Source organism: Sceloporus occidentalis, unplaced genomic scaffold (genome assembly GCF_023333645.1).
Source record: "Sceloporus occidentalis isolate IW3139 unplaced genomic scaffold, rSceOcc1.0.p SCAF_3, whole genome shotgun sequence".
Lineage (NCBI taxonomy): Eukaryota > Metazoa > Chordata > Lepidosauria > Squamata > Phrynosomatidae > Sceloporus > Sceloporus occidentalis.
In genome coordinates, this window is record NW_028316983.1 from 143,792,545 (window position 1) to 143,812,943 (window position 20,399).

The 20,399-nt window shown below is 39.8% G+C and overlaps 1 protein-coding gene across 1 annotated transcript in view; it reads left to right on the top strand.

Moving 5' to 3' along the window:
• Window positions 1-20,399, top strand: part of LOC149316912 (nuclear receptor subfamily 5 group A member 2) — a 120,383-nt gene that overhangs the window by 87,147 nt on the left and 12,837 nt on the right. Inside the window, exon 6 of the mRNA XM_089518778.1 lies at window positions 5,923-6,070. Within this exon, the coding sequence (XP_089374904.1) occupies window positions 5,923-6,070 (148 nt within the window). The remainder of the gene's footprint in view (window positions 1-5,922; window positions 6,071-20,399) is intronic.

Genomic DNA, 20,399 nt, shown 5'->3' on the forward strand with positions numbered 1-20,399 from the left:
CATTTCTGCTACATGGATCAATGGCTTTTAGAGCCAGAAGTGTTTATCACACAAAGCATTTTGGAGATTTTGCAGCTCACATCCTGGGTGACTGTGGGTCCAGCGATGCGAATTCACGTTATAACATGAATGTGTTATCAGACAAGATTCCTTTCTATGGGTGCTCCTTCCGTGGCACTTCCGCAGTGATTCCAAAGTGACCCTTCATTTTGGTGAAATTGGAAAAAAGTGAATTCACAGAATTTGCTTTCAAGCTCACTTTGATTTCACTTCGAATTGGTCTGGTGTGGAAGACTTGCTCCTTCATCTCCCTCCTCCTCCTTCATGCCATCTTGTCCTCTCTGCCACCCTGCCTCCCATCCCATCATCCCCTGGCTGCTCCTTCAGTCTGATCTTGACCCCAATGACCCCCTGTGACCTATCCCATCATCTCCTGACTGCTCCTGCATCCCGATGAAGGATGACAGCTAAGGAGGGGGCAGGGAAGGAGGACAGCATCCAGAGCCCCATTGAGCATGTGCAAGGGTGCCAATTCGAATTGTTGAACCCTCAAAGTATGTTCCAGTGTGGTAATACAATGTGCACTCAGCACGCTTTGCTTGAATCTGCATCACGTGACTTGTCTGGAATCAAACTGACTTCTCTTCCCCCTCGATTCGGAAGGGCAATGGAAAGGGAACCAGGTGTGGTAAAACATCATGTTTTAATGTGAATTCGCATTGCTAGACAGGAATGACTCCAGATCTGGTGTGAAAAAACATCATGTTTCACGTTGCTAGAACAGGAGTGACTGCGGATCTAAGCCGCAAACCCCCCACGTGTGATAAGGCCCAGAGAAAAATAATGGATTGTCAGCTAATTAAGGGTCATATGAGAGAGCTGTGGAGATGTTCATTTGCATATGATAGTCCTCCCACTGGCCAACCAGAATTGGTTTCATTTGAAGGAAGCACAGGAAAACTTGCATACGTATATGGCAGAAAATAAAAACAAGACTGGGGGAATTAATGCATGGTATCCTTCACAGCAATACATTTATTACATCACTTTCAACACTGGGGGGTGGGGGTGGGCTGAGAAGCTCTGCTGTCTGGGTCCAGTGTGCCAAGCTTCAGGTGCAGCTTACATAGCATCACATATGTGTCCCTATGTTTTGGGGTGGTTTGAGGGTATTTGGGGTCTAAAGATTGGCTTTAAAATGATAAATGGCAGGGCCAGGGGCCTTGGACCTCCTAGAAGTTTGGGTGGAACTATTTTCATCCCACACCTTCCTAAAGATGCTACGGATGGCACCTGGTATCTTCTGTAGGCCATGCTTGAACGGTCTTGATCATGATTATGAGGAGGAGGGCAACAACAATGGTAATGACCATCACATCATCACAGATGTTACTTATTAAGGACACCCTCAATTAATGTCTGATACTATCTTTCTATACGTTGAATATGTCATTAAAATTCAAGCCTGAAACAGACAGGCTGAAAAACACCATTTGCACTCGAGCCACAGCAACTGCACATGCCCAGCCTCAGTCCAGTGTGCCACCATGGTCCTAAACCAGATCACCAAAAAGGAGTAGTGTTTAACACACCTTTTTAGCCTGGTTCTTCATCAATAACATAGGTCCAGCATGGTTTCCCTCTGCATTCGAGGTGTTCATCATCTAAATGCTATGCCCTGAATGTGGCCCATCTATTTCGGTCCACATTTTCTCCCAGGATTTTAAATCATTCATTTTGAGCTGTATATTAGCTCCCCATTTTTCCCCTTTCAAAGTCAACTAGCTCACAGACTATGAAAAGATTATAATATTCATTTTAATAACAACAGTTTCCCCACCCCAGCAGCCCCACTTGAAGATACATTAACTGGGGCTTTTTCATGCACAGTTGAGTTTATATAAACTGATTGACACCTTTGGGGGTCGTCTTTCCACTGACTCATAATTTTGCTCACTCGTGAAAAAGGTTTCCTTGGTGTTCAGTATTCTCTAGTTAAAGCTGAAAATTCAACTCATCATATTTACACAATAAAAAAAATCCATTCTGCCTTGTTTTTAATTGCAAATCCGACTCCAGGGACCAATTCTCCTGCTTAGGAGGCATCCCTGTGCCTTCTACTAGGGAACCAAGTGCAGTCAATTATGGTAATGAAATGTCAATAAATATAAAAATTTAATACAGTCGGCTCAGGGTGAGTGGCAGATGAAGACTTGCCTCCCAGACAAATTTGCTGGTTCTGCAAATATTAAATGCCTCTGAAAGAGGAGCTAGTTTCCTGAGAGCCCTCCAGTAGCAGGGAGGGTGGGAGAATCTATCTATTGGGGTTTCCCATTATGTTATCATCGCAGTAGAACAAGCACAACTGATATTCATGAGATCCATCCGAACATCTTAACTTATTATTATGAACCAAAGATAATCTTTCCTCTCTTCCAGAAACTACAGTTGGTTACCTCTCCAAGGGATTCCCTCTCCCACATACATACACACTTTCCCCAACAAATCTCAGAGGGGAAATTTGGCTATGAATGAGATGTCTTTGTAGCAATCAGGCTGTTCCACAACAATATGCTGGTTACTATCCTGGTGTGGGGTTGTAAAAATAGCAATTTCCACAGATACTGTTACAAGTAGGGGTTTCCTATCATTCATATACTGGAAAGGTGATTCAGCCTTTGGCTGAGAAAGAACCTGGGAGTAGAGGTACTCTACATTTGTGAGCATCATTCTAAAATGTGGGTGAGCTATTATCACTCCCTAAACTTGATGTCTTTGCCCACTTTTCAAATGGGGGGGGGGGGGGGGTCAACAAAAAGGACCACACCCCCGATTCAGTTCTAGAGATTTTCAGATTGAAATCTCATGATTTTTAAAAATTATTTATTTATACTCGCTTTTATGTGCTTTCAAGTCATTTCCAACTTATGATGTTCCTAAGTTGAATCTATCATGGGTTTTTCTTAGGAGGATTTAATCAGAGGAGGTTTGCCATTGCCTTGACCTGAGGCTGAGAGAATGTGACTTGCCCAGGATCACCCAGTGGTTTCATGGCCAGCTGGGAATCAAACTCTGGTCTCCAGAGTCATAGTCCAACACTCAAACCAATGTCTCTACCACCTACCTTTAAAAAAGTATTCAGAGGGCTAAGTGGTTAAATGCCTGTACTGCAGCCATTCACTCAAAACCACAAGGTTGCAAGTTCAAGACCAGCAAAGGGCCCAAGCTAGACTCAGGCTTGCATCCTTCCGAGGTCGCTAAAATGAGTACCCAGACTGTTGGGGGCAAATTAGCTTACTTGCTGTTCACCGCTATGATCTTTGGAATAGCGGTATATAAATAAAACAAATTATTATTATTATTAAGAACATTAGAATATAGAATTTAAAAAAAAATCTTGATTACAATTTTAACATAATAGTTAATCAATAAAAAAAAAAACACTTAAAAATAAAACAAGCCCTGATCCAGCCTTTCCAGGGTGCGATAGCCACAGAGCCATGGCTATACAGTGCTTCTTCGGGGCTGTGTCGTGCAGATGCAGCACTGGAGGAGCACCGTGATGCCGCACAGCTTCTGGAGTGGCGCACGGCATCACAGCGCCCTGGGGTGGAATTGGGGAGTGCATCATGTGGACGCGACACCCTGACTCTGCCCCCAGGCTACCTTTAATGGCTGGTCTAAAGAGCCCCTCAGTCCACATTTTCTCCCTTGATTTTGAATCATTCATTTTAAGCTGTATATTAGCTCAACAGACTGCCTTTTCTTCTTTCAAAGTAACCCATAGAATAAGCAGAGTTCTTAGTATTCACTTCAACAAGAACACTCACTCGCTCAATAGTCCTACTTGAAAAGACAGTAACTGGAGCTTCTTTATGCATAGTTGAGTTTATGCAAACTGATTGACACTTTCAGAATATCTACCAAAATGTCTCTCAGTAATCTTGACCATCTGGGTTATGTCAAGCCAAAAGATGGCCTGAAAACTGAAAGACTTAACTTCTGGGTAAATTTGTAAAGTATTGTTCTGTCACTTATCAGAACTTTGTTTCCATTGAAAGTAAACATTCAATAAAACAACTAGTACCACAGATCAATAGAAAAAATCAGCCAAAGAAATAATGTGAGCTTTTTGGCAGCAAAGAGCATCAATCAAGGAAAGTTCAATGTTTTATTTTGTGCACATGTACACATATCAAAACAAATACTGGGCAGCATCAGTAGTCATGGGAGAGAACAACAGTGACACCATAAGCTAACACTTGTTAGCACTGGGCACAGAGAGAATTATGCAAGCCACAGTATTCCCTGTTACCATGTATAGATGTGAGAGCTGGACAGATAAGAAATAAGATAGAAAGAAAATAAATTCATTTGAGATGTGGTGTTGGAGAAGAGCACTGAGGATTCTGCAAACAGCCAAAAAGACAAACAAATGGATCCTTGAGCAGATCAAGCCACAAATCTCCCTGGCATCCAAGGTGACAAAACTGAGGTGGTCATGCTTTTGTGCACATCATGAGAAGACACGACGTATTGGAAAAAACAATAATGCTAGGAAATGTGGACTGAAGCAGAAGGAGAGGAGGGCTGCATGTTAGATGGATGGACTCTATTAAGGAGTTCACGAGTATGAGTTTGCAGGAACTAAGCAGAGCAGTGAAGGACAGGGAGTCTTGGAGATGTCCCATCCATAGAGTCACTATGGGTCAAGATTGACTGGATGGCAGTTAACAACAACAATGCATATCAAAAGACATCCTGTTAGTATCCCACTCTGTCACTTAGGGGCTGGACAGATGGACGGCATCCAGCTGCCCTTTAATGGCTGGATTGGTGCCATAGTTTGTGCCAGCCTGTAGGCGGAGCCACAGTGCAGCATCCATACGCTGGATGCTGTGACTCTGCCCCATCACGTCATGCTGCGGCACTGATCAGGCCTCTAGGGAGCACAAAAAGGAGCCGGAAAAAATGGCTTCTTTTTGCACCCTCTAAAGGGCATCATAGCCATGGCGGCACAGCTTTCTGACTCCCTTTTGGTACTGCATCATCTAGATGCAGTGCCAGGGCCATGCCATGATGCCGCGCACTATCTAGGAGGGCGTGCGGCATCATGACATGATGGGGCAGAGTCACAGCATCCAGCATGTGGATGCTGTACTGTGGCTCCACCTACAGGCTGGCACAAAGTGCCAGTCTGTAGAGCCCCAAAGTTACTGAGGAGGATATGTATGATATTAACCCAGCTTATTCTCACAACAGCCCTGCTACCAGGGATAACCCAAGACATTCCCCAACCTGTGATAGAAGAATAGCAAAAGGTGTAAACCCCTCACACACACACACACCTAGAGGACCAACCAAGTTATTTCCTCAAATAAGATAGAAAATCCCACAAACACCTGTCCCCATTCTGGCAGTAAAAATGCAGTAATTGCAGAGTAACAAAACCTCAAATCTGCTGCCCGAGGCAGCCCATTGACTCTGCTAATGGATAAACTCAGCCCCCACTATCAGGTAAGTGGACCTAAACATGATATGAAATATGAAATTAATGTGCCTAACGTCTTCTAAATAACAGTTCCTTGCCTGGAGAAAAAGGGGATATAAATAAAATAAATAAAGCATAGTGAGACAACATCTTGATGGGATGGGAGAGGAGCTGTTTTAAAAAAAAAAACCTTCCATCTGCTATGAAAATGCCCCCCACCCACCCAACTGTTAACCCTACAAGGTGTAAATCGATCTGTATTAATACAAGTATGTTTAGAAAAAAAATATGAATCAGTCTGTTTAACACAAGTATGCTAAGCAAGTAAAGAAATGGGGATGCAAGCACAAAATAACGATGAGGAGGAGGAGGAGAATGATGTAATAGTAGTAGTACCTGGTTATGATCGTCTACCTGATCCTCTCTTACAGGTGGATTACTCAGTAATTGCATCTCAAGCTGGAGCCACCCTCAACAACCTAATGAGTCATGCACAGGAGCTGGTAGCAAAACTACGATCTCTGCAGTTTGATCTACGAGAGTTCGTGTGTCTGAAATTTTTGGTGCTATTCAGTTTAGGTAGGTACTCTTATTATTTAATCATTACTTAGAGCATGCTTTTATCATGCTGCTTTCTTATTTCTCACCTATTGGTGGTGGAGGAGATCCCATTATAAGTAGCCCTCATTTAAGACTCTTAGGAGCCTAGCCCAGATCCAGACTTTCCATTAGGGAGAATGAGGAAACCACTGCAGTATCTGCTGTGGGGCAGCAGTGGAAACCTCTTGAACCCTTATGAATCCTCTGGATTCTCCTTTCCAGTAGAGAATAGAGCTGCATATACTACACAACCTTTCCAGTACTCTATCTTGTTCCATCAAGACTTGTTGGTTAGATTGCCAGCCAAGACATCTTCTTTATATGGAAGGAGAAAGGGGTGCCATTTTTCTGCTTCACTGCAGACAGCAAAATGTCTTCTTCCACCCTGATCTGAGAGCTGAATGTTTATTTAAAACTCACTTTGCTTGACCTTTTGAACCCCCTACTTCAGTGGAATATCCAGCTGCGTGAGATGATCTTGGGGTAGCAATCCAAACGACAGTGAAAAGGGATACTAAGTGGTTATTATAACCCTTCCTTCTCCATTGATTAATTATGGTACTGATAGCCACATGGAGAGGCCGATAGTTGCTGTTGATTAAAAAAAGGAACATAAGGTAATTTGAAATATAAAAGCTGTTATATATGTCTGTGAAATATTGTGCTAAATGATTATTTTTTCTTGCTGTACTCCTCCCCCCCCCCCCCATGGCCTAAAAGATAGCTGTACATTCATAAGAGGTTCATCAGGTCAGTTTTAAGAAACTATGCCTAAATCCAGTTGTTAATTCCAAATAGAGGAGGCTCTCTGAATCTATAGAGACTAAATGGTGAAGGAGCAAAGTTTGTATGGTTCAAATCCTGGCTTGTGCTACTGCCTTGCACTCTGTTGTGACTCTGTGTTCTGTCTGATAAAAAAGTTGATGGACGTAAGAATATGTTTGTACCATAAGCCACTGGTAACCTTCGCATTATTTTTTTCAAAAATATCCATATGCAAATATCCTGCAGCATCTTTGAGACTAATTATGGAAAGAAGTTGTAGCATGTAGCATGTTCAGTCCATGCATCTGAGGAAGTAGACCAAAACTACAAAAGTTCATGCTACAACTTCTTTTGCTCAGTTAGTCTCAAAGGTGCTGCAACATCCCTCTGCTTACTGATTTTCCAGACCAACACATCTATGTCTCTGATATTCTACCCCCACAGAGGTGTCCATATTAGTTACTTTTGAGAAAATGAAAAATAAAACATTACTTTCCAAAATTGTTAGCAATTGGAGCAACTAACTACTATTATGGCATAAGCATAACTAACTACTTTTAAGAGTTTATTTCCAGCTCTATCCAGTACACCATAGGAGGGGGCACTGGGGCTGCAGGGAGAAGGCAGAATCCAGTAAAATTACCTGTCCTGTAGGAACACTACCTGGATCTCCGACCTTACATGAATGGAAAGAAGGATTCTATTTCTAGAACAGCAAGTATGGATTAAAACTGGGGCCAGCCTAAGGCATATTTCTGCCAAAGCAAAAAAACAAATGGACCTTCCCCAGTTCCAACACAAGGTCCAAAATACCTTGAACCACTCATGTTATTTTGGCACATGCGTCAAAACATGTCCAAGTACACCTCCCTATACTTAGCAATAAAGATACAGTAATAACAAATGAAATGAATAATCCCAAAATCTGCTCCTTGGGCAATCACATCAGTCTGTCCACTGCAAGAGTCGCCCCGACCCAACCCACAGGTTTATTAATATTTGAACTAAATCTGTGCTACTCCAGTATGCAACATAATGTTGTACCCACAAATACCCTAAAGATAGGTTAAAAGGATGTAAAATATATATAGGCGGGTTACACACCGCCATTTAGTATGTATTCTATACATACTAGGGTTAGGAAGGGGTGGTGCTTCCACACACCCCTAACCCTAGTATGTATAGAATACGTACAAGATGGCGGCGCCCTGTTCATACGGGCGCCGCCATCTTTACGTATCGGACGCTGTGTGTCCAGACGTCGCACGGCATCTATGATGTCACGAGTCCGCCCCAGGCGCCTCACGACGTCATTAGGGCGCTGCAGAAAGAAGCTCCATTTTGGAGCTTCTTTTTTGCTCCGCAAGGGAGCCGCGCGGTGTGGCTGCGACGGCTCCCTTACGGAGCAAACGGCAGCGGCGGCAGACCGCCTCAAAGCGGCGGTCTGTAACCCACCATAAAGGCACATAATTTTTTTAAAAATTATATATATTCTCACCAAGCATATGCAGACAAATCCTTTCAAAAAAAACCCTAGGATCAAGTATCATTGGGCTCTTCCAAAATATGAAATTGCATCTTCACAAATGTTGAGAATCGAGTCAGAAAAGGCTGCCCTTGCAGGAATTCATTGTTTCTTTATAGATTATGGACAGTAAGACATATCTTACCTTAGTTTTGCATGTGCCATATTTTCACTCACATTAGGCAGCAGTGCCAAAATGTCTAAGGAGTCATGTAGCCTGCTCTGTGATGAAATATTTAAAGCAATCCTTCACACTTCAGTGGGATTTTAAATTAGCTGAATATCTGAATTACATTTGAAAAATGCTCACGTTTACTTTAAACAGTTTTTACGTTCGATCACTTTCATCAGCTGCTTCAAGTACTTTGCATTCGTTTAGAATGTCTACTGTTCCCTGTTCTGATATTTTAGGCTCGGTGGCAAAGGAGATGAGACTTTGTTTCAAATAGTGAATAGAGAGCATACCTCAGCATTTAGAAAACAGCTCTCATCTGCAGTACTCACAGAGTACTTTAATCAGCTCAAAAATGTATATCCCATCTTCCTACCAATACATAATCTATATGATAGCTAAGAATATATAACAAACAAAATGAGATTAAAAATAATAGTCAGTTAAACAGGTAACAACATATAATAGAGAATAAAATGACCAATAACACTACAAGAGACAACCCAAAAGGAAAAACAAGGTCCAAAACTTAAAAACAATGGCCAAATTTTCAACTAGCCGGAAATAATACCATCATGGCTTGCTACCTGGATTGTATTCATGTGTGAGCTACATGAATTCCACAACCTTGGCACCATCTGCAGGAAGGCCCTGCCACATTTTACTGCACATCTGATGGCAAGGGCACACAAAAGAGGGAGTCCTCAATAATCTAGTTCAAAGGTGGTCAAGATTATTTAGGTCTTTAAAGATAAATAATCCCATTTTGACTTGAGCCCTCAGGACCATCAGCATTACCTTTACACTGTAGAAATAATGCAGCTTGACACCACTTTAAGTGCTGTTGCTCCATCATATGGAATTCTGGGGTTTGTAGTCTTACAAGGTCTTTTGTCTTCTCTACCAATGAGTGCTTGTGCCTCACAAAACTACAAATCCCAAGATTCTGTAAAATGGAGCCATGGCAGTTTAAGTGATATTAAACTGCATTATTTCTACAGTGTAGATTCACCTCGAAGCCAGTAAAGGTGAAAAAGGGAACAATATGTTCTGTGCAACAGTATGGAACTAGCTGCAGCTTCTAAACATTCTTCATAGGCAGACCCACATAGAGCTCATTACAGTAGACTAATCACAAAATGATAGTGGTTGCATCTTTCTTACTATCTATAATGCAGATGCTCAAAAACTTTCCCTTCGAGGAATAACTTTTTCAGTTACAGTATTTTAATAGAGTGACTCCATCCACACATTCTAGGCTCTTCCACATGGGGAATATGTGTTGGAAGGTTCCAGTATTTGTTGCTGAGGTTCTCAGGATGTGTGTGTGTGTGTCTATATATATCTAAATGATGTTTCTATTGCCCTAGGTTATTTTCTGACAATTCCCAGCAACAGCTGCAACATTTTATTCCCACTCTTACATAGGTGACTTTTTCATTCCAAGATATGTCAGAACAAAAAAGACTCAATCTCTTCTCTCTCTTCTTTTTTTTTTTTTTTAAATTCTTATAGCTGTAGTGCATCAGTACATCAGTGTATCAGTGAAATGACACTTTTGGACTGTAACACTACTATAAAATTTCCCTTTCAGTTTATAGAATGACCCCAATAAACCACTTTTCCATTTATAAAAAAAAACCCTTTGGTAGAGCTTTAGTGCAGATCCAAGAAATTACTACGAACACCCTCCAAAATAAATGAAGCTAACATGGGGGACATAACAACTGGCAAAACCCAATGAGATATGCTGTGAGAACTCACACTTCTTTAGACCAGTTTGGAAAAGCGTTTTGATCTTTTGTTTGGGGTGATTTCCTCTTGAAATGAATGGAATATTTAACCATAATCCATGAAAGGCACCAAATCCCATCTGATCTTGGAAGCAAAGCAGGGTCAGCCCTGGTTAGTATTTGGATGGGAGACTTCCAATGAATACCAGGTGCTGTAGACTATAATTCAGAGAAAAGAAATGGCAAATGGCCTGTGAGTATTCTTTGCCAAAGAAAACCCTATGAAATTCATGGGGTCACCACAAGTCAACAGGTAATTTGAGGGTATATATGCACACACATTGTGGATCAGATTGGCTGGGTGCTTCACTCAGAATACACTTTTAATGCACATTAAAAAAAAGCGTCCATCTTACAAATTGTTTTGTAATCCAAAGGTCTGCTCCAGTGACAAATAGTGGGATTTATAATCACTTAGAACTCTGTTGTTCTTAAGTAACTCCTAATAAAATGTTGTTCCACATTTTTTTTCCTGAACCATTATCAATATTATTTGGTTTAGGGAGGAGGACAAAGTTATTGTCAATGATATGTTGGGATCATGTCAGTTTTGTTTTTTTACTTTAATATCCAATGAGGAGAATGGCAACTTCCTTCTGAATAAATCTTGCCCAATAAACCATGTGATATTTGCTTAGGGTAGCCATAAGTCAAAATTGAGTTGAAGGTACACAACCACAAAAAGTTAAAATTTCAAATTATCGAGATTTGAATTTTGATAACTGTTGTAAAAACAAATGGTTTTTAAAATGTAGAAATGATTCTTTGACATCTCAGTAGAAATATTCCATTTCTCTTACATTTGTTCATTTTTGCATCGTGATTTCATTTGACCTAAAAGGAAGTTCAAACCATATGTACAGTTTTTTGGTCAAGTGGAACAACTGTGATGTGCTGTGAAATGTAAATCAGTCTCATAAACGTTTATGAATTCATAAATTCTTTGCAGACACTCCTAGATTACCGCCATAATTTGCTTAAAGCAGAAATTGAAGTACTTGGGCAATACACTGAGGAAAGCCAACTATTCTTCAATCCCAGATGCATACTTGGAAGTATGTCTCATTGAACTCAGTGGGGTTACTTTTGAATTTTGCAAGGTAACAAGATTTCTTGAAGAATGGTGCTTAAGCATCCCTGCTCCTGCTCTAAATATATTCACTCTAGCTTTGACTTCTTTTCAAAAAGCATATTTAAAACTGCAATTCCAAATTTATAATTCACATTTTTAAAACATTGCCACTATAAATAAAGGACAGAAAAACCCATTCAGCCTGATCATAATTACATAAACTGTACCTGTATTTTTTCAGAGTTTATACTGTGTCTGTGTGCTCTTTGTGTGTGTGTGTTGTATGCAACTGCTCATCTTTCTATGTACCTATCTATTTGACAGAAGTTGAAGGTGCTCCTGCCCTGACCTCTACCTTGTTTACTGTGCCTGATTTCTCTCAGTCCCAGCCATATCAACTGCAATCCAGTCATTGTTTTCTTTTTAGCAAAACTTTCCATTTGTCCTGCTAGCTTTCATTACTCCAACTCAGCAGGGGTGATTTGTCAGGGCTTCCATCTGAACAGTTTGTAAAGTGAAATGCCAATAGGAAGAAAGTTAGACATCATTTGACCCATGTCCAGTCACTTGTCTGTCTACTGAGCTTAATGCTAGAATAGGCAGCGACTGATGGGTTTTGTTCTCCTATCACTGTCAAGACCACAGATAAATGTACTTCATTTAAGAAATGAAGGCTTTATCAATGGGCAAATAATTGCAGAGCAACTATTGATTCCACGTCTCACTTAACAAGAGACAACTGGGACTTGTAGAAATGGTAAACATTTAATCATTATGTATGGCAAACAACAGGGCTCTTACTGAAAGCAAAGAAAGCCTTGGGTTGTATTCAGGCTACATCACAATCCTTTTCTTTTTTTGGCAGAGGTTGCGTGCATCCTTCCATTTACTATTTACCATTTTGAACCATAGGGCACTAAATTTTGTACCAGGGACAGCCCAAATCTCTACCTTTAAATGATGTAAATGAATCTAATTTGCATATTTTACATATCTTCCATATTGTTCTTGCTATGTCTGGGGAGATGTATTACATTTGCCATTCATTTTCATTTGTTAAGTTTTATTCACTTAGTTTTTATATCTCATTGATTCATTTTTAAATTCATTTTCAGTTCTCTATTGAATATAATGGCAGGCCACACAGTCTTATCCTGTCTGTAACTTTGGTGTCTTCCACCCAAAAGGAATGAACTTTTCTCCTGTTACATAACACTCTGTTTCTCCATATTCTGTTCTGATGGCCGCCTCTTGTCCTGAGTATAGGTTATGCATCAGGATGATCAGATGTTGTGGCACTCCCATTCTTTTAAAAGCATTCCATAGCTTTTCATGATCTATACAGTCAAAGGCTTTGCTGTAGTCAGTAAAGCACATGGAGACGTTCTTCTGGAATTCCCTGCTGCACTCCATTAGCCATTTTATGTTTGCAATGTGGTCCGTAGTGCCTTACACATATACATACAAATTAAGGACAGCTGGTAGTTTGCCTTAACAATTTCTTGGCTGCAGCTTGTTGATTAGTCCCAACTAGAAAAGATCCAGTTGATCAAGTTTTGAATGGTGAGTCAACACATAGGTAAATCAATGGCTCTACTGTAGTCAGGACTAAAGGAGTGTTCCGGCTTATGTCTTTTTGTGCATTATCATCTAAATAAATAAAACATAACAAAAATTGTGTCAGTAATAAGGCAGTAATAGTAAGTTAGTCTTTTTCATTAGTTAGAGTTTACTTGCTTAACTAATATAAATAAGAAGACTATCCTAGTTTCTTTTTCACCATGAAGCTATGCTTTAACTTTCCTGGCATAATATTTTAATTTGGAAAAAAATATGGACTACAAGCTAGGCAAACAGAAGCACATATCTCAGACTTTAGTTTTGAGTAACATGTATATTGAATGGCTATGTCTTTGGATGGATATTGAAGGTTGGTGCTTGAAAATACACACTATTCCAAGCATTTCCTGAAATTTATGGAAATGCTTGGAATTCAGAAAGGATTGATTAGCATTCAAGGGAGGTGATTGTTCAATATTTACACCACAGAGAGTTGGCAGAAGCAAATAATTGTACATAAAGCTGACTCTTGTCTTAATTAAAGTAGTATAATAGGTAGTATGTAGGATTTTTCTGAAGTGAGCAAAGCAGTTTAGCAATGACCAGATATAACTCACTTTGAGTTCAGAGTTTAAATCCAATCAATATGCATTTATAAAGAGGAAAGAAGTGAATAATATTTATTACAGGATGGCAGCTAACAGTAATGGATGGGAGGGTGGTTAGTTAAGTACATCTTTTCCCCCACATACAATGATTTCTGACAAAATATTTATCTAGTTAGCCTTAATTGCTTTTATTAATTGTTCTGTTACTTTTCAGTGTAATGACATTCATTTTTCACAGTCAGATGAAAAATCTGTGAATAATTCAAGATGGTGTTTATATCGTCATCCAGTGGCCAAACTCTAACAGATCCAACCTGTCATGTATAAGAATAATATATAGTTGCCATTTATACTAAATATTGGCCATTAGAATGCTGATGAGACAGGAAGGGAGGAATCAGTAATTAAATCAGATTCGAGGTGACTGGAAGTTTGTCATCTCTGATTATAAGAAAAAGATGTCAAACTATGATTTGATATTACCTATGAAGACAGCAAGTTTAAAACAAACTCTACCTCAGCAATAGCCTCTTGAGCCATTATCAATGTGGTGATTGTGGAAAAATCTCACACTTTCCTTGTGTCAGATGGACATACTCTAACATATATCTTCCTATGCTGTGACATTCATATTCACCTTTACAGAAGTGGCTGTCTCAAAAACAAATATTTTTTGGAGTATCTTCATGGGGCTACCTATTAGTTTAGCCCTCTAAGGCTGCATCCACACTGCAGAAATAATCCATCATGACACCACTTCAATTACCATGGATTTTTGTTCATGCTCTTATACATTTTCTGGAGCATATACATATATTGGAGCACTGTTTCTAGTGCACTATCTCCAGTACAGAACATGTGTCTAGTTTCCTCCTATTTTTTTCTCCAACTGTCTGTCTATCAGTATTCCAGTTGCACAGTTTTTCCCAGTTGCACATTTTGTATCCAACTATATGGTGAAAACATGCAGCAAAGATTATTATGGAGCCCTCATTGCCTTTGACTCCATGGCATACACCACCTCTGTGTTTACAAACTGAGCTCCATTCTCTGTGAGCTTATCACTAAAGACAAAAGTCAATATATTTACCAGGTAAAGTGTGAATTGATAAAAAGGCTCCAGTTTAGCTGGTGCATTGCATTATAACCTATCTATTCTGCAAGGCCAGGGACACCTGAGATAGAGGAAATTGAGTTACTTTTTGATATTCCATAAAGCAATGGTGTAGTTCAGACACCACTACCTATACTAAATGTCTTTATAAGATACCTTGAGGAATCAGCAATACATTTAGAAGCACTCAGCATATTGCAGACAAGACTTTTAATCCGCAGGTGACAGGGGAGAGGAATGAGTGCCAACACTTCAATGATATACCTACATTGTTTCTCAACAGCAGAAATTGAGGATAATGTTTTAACCAAGTCCTGACCTTCAGAGGTTCACATCTGTATACCATGAGCTTCCCTCCCATGTAGTATCAAAATAATTACTATACTTCTTTGACTTATTGCCTGATTTACCAGTCTTGCAGGTTTCTGTTGCTATACAAATTTTAGCTCATTTCAGCTCTTTTAAAACACTTTGCTGAACAAAATCTACTACCGAACCTTTCAGTTTGTTCAAGTGGCCTTCCAGATCCTAACAAAGGGTCTATAATGCAATCATAATGCAGAATATTATGGCAGTTTCTACATTACTTTTCCCTCTGTCTTTTATTCACCATTGCTTGTTAGGCTGTCTGAGCCCATTCCCAAAAGTGGTTAATCTTAAGTATGGTGTATCTGAAAAAAGCCAATTTGAAACCACTGTGTTCAATATAAACAATGCATATTTAAGGCAAACCACAATTTAGGGTTCAGGCATAACTGTTCTACAGGTTGATGCTCCAGAATATGGCTCCGCTTAAGGCCACTAAGCTTAAAGATACAAAAACCCTGAAGAAATCCACCTTCTGATTCTCTTCTGAATAATTATTATTTTCTTTTCATGAAGAAAACCGTAGAACATCCCAAAGTACCAAACATTCATGCTGACATGGGAAGAAAACAGATGGAGCAAATACTGTCATTCCCAATTTTTGTTTTCCTAGTAACAGCTACAACTTTTTATTTCTACCCTCCTGTTTATTTATTTTTTTTAATCCCAAGATATAGGAGATCAAAACAGACCAGAGATGAACATGTACATTTCTTGTTGTGGTCCATGTCAGGGTTTTGGCTGCTCCCTCAGTGATGTATATTTTGATGTAGGTTACAATGTTTACATGCTGCATGATTTCAAGATGGGCAGTGGTAAAGCTAAACATAAAGGAAATTCTTCATTCATTCTTCTCTCCCCTTTTCTCCTTTTTTAGAGTTAGAGCATCACAGTATGCAAAGGCATCTTGTAGCACCTTTGATACTAACTGAAAGAAAATATCATAGCACATCAGTAAAATAGTACTTCTGTACTGAAATACTGAAACACTATAACTCTAAGGGGGGGAAAATTAAAATACCAAATAATTATTCAGAGACGAGACCATTTCCAAACCCAGAGCTATATCCCAAGTTCACCAAACCACATCCACTGCTTTAATAAAGCCTTCTAGTGTGGATCCAAGAAATCACCATGTCCAGAAACTAACAGCTCCAAAAAAGACAGAAAAGAGCTCACTGACAGGGGCTGCCTCTGACCTATCTCTGGCAGAATGCAAGACTGCAGGGATTCTCCATGAAATCAGATGAAGTAGCCTATATGTATAAGAGCTATAAGAGTACACTGGACTGGGTTCCAGGGATTACTAAGGACTATTCCATGCTAATGAATTTACCCATTAAATTGGGTATTCTGCACTACAGTCATGAAGGAGCAGCTGTTTCCATAATAACAGCAGCACTTTTCAAAGAACTGCAGTCCATTCTTCATGTAGCAATGCGTCTATGGACCCAGTTGCAAGAGGAGAGCAAGATGCAGCTTTTGGAATGAGTGAAAGTGGCTTCTCAGTTAACACTTTTGAACTAGGGGTCATTCAGTTCCTATTCACTGAATGTTCCATCAAAATGTAAATTCAAATGTGTAGATTTAATTAGCAATTGATGAACTGATTGGCTTCTTCTGTACTCAGTGGTACTAAAAAGCAAACCCATATTCCACCCAATTTCTCTTTCCATTCCTCCCTTTTGAGGTGCAACGTATACAATCATAATAGGAAATCAATCTTTCCTCTATGAAACAGACCTGTTTTTGGTCACCTTTAAACAAAAACAACAATGAAACATTGTGTTGTATCCTTTAGTGCTATTACAGGCATTCACTCTGTTAGGACATATTGGACGATTATAGGTCAGCCTTTTTAAAAAAAGCCATGGGTTTCAAGTTAGCAGTAACCATCTATCAATTCCAGAGATTATGGCATGATTTACTGTCCTGGCATGGTGTATTCTCTGATTTTCTGCCTCCTATGAAACATTGTGCTTTCCTTTTCTATTGATGTATCAACTATAATAGTTACAAGCAGCTACAGAAAAATCAATAGTGGACTTTCATTACTGAGCACATAAAGTAAAAGAGGACCATGCTGTGAGAGTCTCTTGCTGTTAAATAGTCACTGACTGCAAGGTACACAATAAATGTCTGTTATTTTGGCCTAAATGAAAGATGTCTGAATTTGAAACATCAAGCATTTCAGATTTGGGACACAACCAAGACTTCCAGTCAGGCTCGCCTAGCTAGCAGTTCTTCCCCAAGGCAGGTAACAAGATCAATCTGTCTTTCCTTCTTTAAGATCTGAATTCCAAAACAAAACAAGGCTAAACAGGAAACAATCCCTATGGTATGCTCACCTGTGTTGAACTGTGCATTTTAACTGTGCACAGTGTCTCAGATGTACCCTTTAGGCCACAGTGAATAGAGCAATAACCTAAAGGCTGTGAATGTTGATAAGCAACAGTGATCAAAGCAAGAAAAAGAGAAATCATGTGATCCTTGTCAATTACTTAATTCAAGGCTTGCATCAAGAATAGGAAGTTTTTGCACTAAAGCATTGGTTCTCAAACTCTAGTCCTCCAATTGTTTGGTGTTTGACTACCAGAGGTCCCAGCCACCTTGGCTAATGATCAAGGATCCTCATACCTGAAGGCAAAAGACCTGAGGATCAAAGATTGAAAATCACTGTGCTAAAGTTCTAAACTTGTTTTATATTGAATTTCTTTTTCTAGAGCCAGCCCTACCATTATGTAGAGGAGCAGATTTTAGTTATTTAATTATTGCCAAGGATGGTGTGAAGTATCAATTACAAACCCATCTGCCATACCTTCTCTGAACAAGTTTTAACATATAAAAGGTGCTTTAAAAACCTTTTAAAAATGGCAAAGATCCAGACAGTAACACGTCAGTCACAAGCTACTTCCTTTGCCTGAAATGGGTGAAGGGCTTCAAGGAACACCCTGGGAAGAATGTTCAAACAAATGTTTGAGCAGAGAAACCAAGATATTGCTTCAAAGCAAAGGAAAAAATAAAACTAAAGCTAGATGAAAGGATATAGAAGTCAGCATTCAGTCCAAAGTTTATTCATGGTTCTGTCTGAAGACTAAATGCAGGATGGAAACAGAGTTCCCATCACAGCAGAAAAAAGTGTGCTCGTTCCCACATACATGTGTATGCTATCTATTATATAGTTCTCTCAATACCTGTAGCTTAGCAAAACCTTCTCATAGGGTCTTGTACTGTATGCTTTAGTAGAATCCCTGGTAATGCTTTAGTAGGGTCCCCCGGTACCCCAGCCCACTGTCATGAAATAATTAGCTAAACTAACATTTCTGAGCAAGCTTGTAAAAGCTTGAAATGCCATAATTACATGCAAACATCATCCACGTTTCAGAGACCAGAATAATGCCTTTAAGCTAATATTTATAACAAGAAGTGTTCGACCGAGATCTCTTGTAATTTTCATCATACCTGAGGCTGTTTTCCTCATTCGATTAGCTGAATTTGTCCTGAGGCAAGCCAGACATCTACCAACAGCTAAATTCAAGAACTGGAGCTTAAAATTTGGCTTAATATATCCCCACTTGGATCTGCCTGCTTAATTCTTTTTCATATGATAACACTGGTTTATTCATAGTCTGGACTTGCTACCTGAACAAACTAAAACACATATTCTTATTCTAATAATGTAACAAAACTTCAGGAAGAAAGTACTCACAGAAGATCTTGAATGAAAGCAAAAAGAAGAGACTGAGGTATAAATATCTTTAAAGTAATTACAGAATCCTGCCACCCCCAGGAAAAAGCATTTGTCAATGTTTGTGAATTTTACCCATTTGGTGGATATATGTTAATGTTGAGCTCTAGGGCCAAATCAAGCTTCCTGATAGGATGCCAATCCAGTTTGTAGGCTTCCCCAAGACACCATCTTTAGTAGTTTATCAACGTTTATATGGACTTTTCCCACTTTAAGGCTTAGTTATTGGCAATAAAAGCTTGAAGTTAAATGGCCCTACCCAATAAGAGAATGCACCCCCTAAAAATTGCTCTGGAATTAGGTTTAGCTCTGAGATTAAAGGAGATTCCTCACCCCTTTTTTGGTGGTTCCATTCAGAGGTCAAGAGCCCTAACACATTTCAAGTCAAGCTATCTCAGGGAGTGGAGGTGGCATTTTCATCCAAAGTGCCAGAGGCCAATACTATGTCTATGACCATTGGCTACAACTGTTTCTTTATTTGCTAGAAACTTGTCAGTGACTGGCAACCAGTGGCTGATGGGCCAGCAATAATCTCTGGACCACCACTTTGAGTAGCACTGCTCTAATGAACCTGGAGAGATCCCTCAGTGATAGTGACATACTTCCCCCTTCACTTTAGAGAAGGAGATACCTCTATGTAATCACAAGGAGCAGTTCCATTTATTGACTTTGACTGAACGAACCTTTCTCTCTTAGGGGCCATTCAGACTACCTTTTGTACCAAATTGTAACCTGGATTAAAAGTTGGACGTTCCCATTGGCACTGGTTTAAACACATCATAATTAGGGTCTCGCACACCCGATCCAGGGCAAATCCCCCTTAGAGCGATTTTTCCGAAAGTGGATTATTTCCTGTGTCTTTTTGGAGAACCTGTTTCTTGCTGCTGGCAAATGTGAACTTGGCCCTGGTCATGATCAGGTCAAGTTCAAGGGAGGGGTTTAGGGAGGGCAGAGGGCGGAACATGCCTCCCCTCTCGCAAGCAGCTCTCTCTCTCTCTCTCTCTCTCTCTCTCTCTCTTTGTAATTTTATTTTTGACAAATTATGCAAATGCTTGTTCCACAGGTTGATACATATTGATAGAATGTGTGTGCTTGTGCTACATTTCCCTTTTGTTTGCTTGCTGCCGGCACGGCAGGTCACTTTGCAAGTGGCATTTTTTAAAAAATAATTTTTTGTGTGTGTGACAGAATATGTGAATGCTTGTATTTCCTTTTAAATCTGGCAAATTGATATAATGTGTGAATGCTTTTGCTACATATTTGTATGTAAGGAGAAATGGCATTTTGGGGTGGCAATCGGAGGGAAAGCAAAGAAAGAGGATGCAGAGATGGCATTCTGAGGTGAGGTATTATTATTATTAGTAGTAGTATTATTGTGACAGATTATGTGCATGCTTTTGGCTGGAAGGGAAGGGAAGAGGCTGGCATGGAGGGGTGGCAAGGGCTTTGGAGGTGGCATTGGGCTTGAAGGGAAGGGAAGGGTAGAGGTTCCAAAGAGAAGGAAATGCTGGGCTGGAAGCGAAGGGGAAGCTAGAGGCTGGCATTCAGAGGGAAGGCTGCGGAAACCCATGACTTTGGGGGAGTC